The sequence below is a fragment of the Cyprinodon variegatus genome, unplaced genomic scaffold (assembly GCF_000732505.1).
Source record: "Cyprinodon variegatus isolate N-32 unplaced genomic scaffold, C_variegatus-1.0 Scaffold1228, whole genome shotgun sequence".
NCBI classification, from domain to species: domain Eukaryota; kingdom Metazoa; phylum Chordata; class Actinopteri; order Cyprinodontiformes; family Cyprinodontidae; genus Cyprinodon; species Cyprinodon variegatus.
This window is the reverse complement of record NW_015151681.1, coordinates 110848-113856: the sequence shown is the minus strand read 5'-3', so window position 1 is coordinate 113856 and position 3009 is coordinate 110848. Positions and strand designations below refer to the sequence as shown.

Below are 3009 nucleotides of genomic sequence, written 5' to 3'. Positions count from 1 at the left end.
ACAGAAGTTATTGTCTTTGGCCCTAAATAACCAAGCTCCATCTTCTATCAGGGATCTGATTGGTCCTTATGTTCCTAAAAGAGCACTCCGCTCTCAATCTGAACGTTTATTAGTGGTTCCTAGAATTTCTAAAAGTAGAATGGGAGGCAGATCTTTTAGTCATCAGGCTCCTCTTCTGTGGAAATTTTAAGGGTAGGCTTAAAACTTTCGTTTTTGGTTAAGTTTATAGTTTGAGTGGCTCAAAGCTATCTCAATAGATGTGCTGCTATAGGTGTAGGCTGCAGGAGGACATAGGGAACACTTCCTCTTTCTGTTTCTTTCTACTTTTATTCTCCAATTCTGCATTATTTGTGAGTACAGCTTTCATCTCTTCTCTCTGTTTTTCTAATGATGTTCTCTATACCTGGCCTGGTGCTTGTGTAACTTGTTCTCAAATGACACCTTTTAATGCTGCCAAACTGCTTGGTGAAGAAATAAAGGAAAAAAATCCTGTTAAACAGTTTATTAAAGCAGAGAGCAGAAAGTATTTTCTGCTGTTCAAAATCCTTTTAACCCTGTTTGTCTTTGTTTTTCTCATTAACAAACAAAATTAAAACTGTAACTCAAAACCAGAACCAATTATTTTTACTGTCTTACCTGGATGGTCACAATACGAGGCAGAGGTTGACGTGTATTTGCTCCTCCCTCTATAGCAATGCCCAAGGTGTTGGCATTTTTCACCACTCGCACCAGCACAGTGTTGAGTGCTGAAATGGGGGAGCTTGTCTGCTGTGACACAAGGTGAAGAGAGGTCAGCAGTGTTTTTTAAGGCCATCTATCATGATCTTTGTTTAAGTAACATTTCAAATCTGAATGCAGTCTTGAGTAAAAATGAGTGGATTGGAGGTTATTCATTCTACTTTGATTATTCAGGTTGGTTTGGCCTGCTCCCAAACAGAGGTACTTTAGTATTCAGAGGTAATTCATCATTGCAGCTGTATAATTCATCGCTGCTTGAGTGCTTTATTTTCTGAAGGGTTACAATTTATAAATGAGTTTGATGCTGAGTAACAGATGGGATGGTGATGGAGAAGACACCAAAACTAGATTTCAACATCAAAAAATGGGGACATGACAACAGAAACCTCCATAGGATCCGGAACGCAGCCGTACTTGTCTTGTGGAAGGTGCGTGGGCCCCTTGCTGTTCCAGATTTCCCTGCTTATTCTTGCTTGGTCTCGGGCTGCCATCCTTACTGAGGCCTCCAGCCTCTGCTATGTCCACACCGCTGTCCTCACTCAGAGTCTGACCACTGTCGGACAGCTGAGACAGGGTTGCACCTGGAAGAGGCAGAAATAAAAGGCATCTTAGGATGTTGAGTCATCATCAGATCTAAACATCTGCAGAGGAGCTCCAAAGTCAAAAGAGAGTTTTGTGTTCATAGGTGCAGTTAGCATGCTGAAGCCGTCAGTTCCTCCATCCGCTCACATGAATAACAGGAAACTACATTTCCAATTGATAAATTAAATCAAACCCTATAAGGAGTTTTACTGTGGCTTTACAGAGATTGTTGTTTAAGGACTGGCTGGAGCCTTCATGTCATGCACCACGCTTTTTTCCTATTTTGTGCTTTTTCGTTTTTCTGTGCTTTACAAATTTAGATTTAATTGGTATAGTTTGGCAAATAAACCATTGCTTTCTACACTTTTTCGGGTCTCTGCTATTTGAATGCAGCCAATTAAAACCTTACAAGCTCCTAAATAGGTCCCAGTAATCAGCTCCTGATAAAGCAGATTGGATTACAGATTACACGGATCTGGAGAAGTGGATCATTTCTCCCTGCATGGCAATTTCATGGACAAGGCTGGGTTTGGCGGTTGCCACTAGATACTAAACCCATGTGTGTTATCTTCCAACTCTTTGGTTGCAATCAGCTCTATTCCACTCATCTGTGAGCCCCTAAGATTGGCCTGAACATCGTTCAGATCAGTGAAAGCTTCTGTCACTAGATATACAGCATTTTTTTCTGTCTGTGTCTGATCTCATTGTTAAGACCTCACTCTGTACGAGACCCTTAATATTTCCCCTATCTTTGGATAGTGTTCTGATCTCTGCCTTGCTCTGGTTGCCTTTTGTATCTCTGCTTCTTTATTTATCTCTGCTTGTCTCCTTGAACCCCAGTCGGCCTCAGTAGACGGCCCCTCATATTGAGCCTGGTTCTGCTGGAGGTTTCTTCCTGTTAAAAGGGACTTTTTCCTCTCCACTGTCGCTACAAGCATGCTTAGTGTGAGGGATTGCATTCAATGAAATCAACAGGTTTTCCTTAGATAGAAAACTTTAAATCAATTTGAATGGATGATCTGGTGAGCTGTGAAGTGCCTTAAGATGACATGTGTTTTGAATTGACGTTATCTAACTAAAATGAATTCAATTTAATTGAATTGAATTTTAATTTGACCCATTACGAATAAAACATTGTTTTATGAGCAGACTAACACCTCAGTAGTTCATCGAACATACAGCTCAACTCAGACACCAATTGCAACTTCACGGAAGATGAAAAAAGTTAGAAGAAAGAAACCTTGTTAAAACTAGGGGCTACGAGAACTGGCGGTAGAGGACTGCAGTTCTGTGCAGTGTTCTTTTGGCCACAGATGGTAGAATCTTGAAAGAACTCAGATTTTCTGACTCTAACAGTGTGAAAATTTGTCATCTCCCTCGGCAAAGTTCTTGAGCAAAGAGGTATGACTCTAACACGATTTATTTTTAAATAAATCCTTTTAAAGCATCCTCTGTTTCTGATTGAGGTTTTGGGTCCTGTGTAGTATATATACAGGGGCGGATTTAGGAAATTTGGGGCCCTAGGCAAAGACAGGCAGGGGGCCCTCTGAATTGACATTGAAAGACAACACATAAAAAATACCCATTATACAGATAGTTTTAATACAATAGACATCCATTATCTGTTCTAGGTTTTGTCCCTCTCTTCTTGTCCCTTTTCTTGTCTCTAAAGGAATGAAAGATTTTTTC

The 3009-nt window shown here is 40.4% G+C and overlaps 1 protein-coding gene across 1 annotated transcript in view; it reads right to left on the bottom strand.

Annotated features, from left to right (window-relative positions):
- Positions 1-3009, bottom strand: part of LOC107102270 (whirlin-like) — a 75866-nt gene that overhangs the window by 5732 nt on the left and 67125 nt on the right. Inside the window, exons 11-12 of the mRNA XM_015401505.1 lie at positions 1153-1319; positions 637-768 (exon numbers count right to left, since the gene is read on the bottom strand). Coding sequence (XP_015256991.1) covers positions 637-768; positions 1153-1319 — 299 coding nt within the window. The remainder of the gene's footprint in view (positions 1-636; positions 769-1152; positions 1320-3009) is intronic.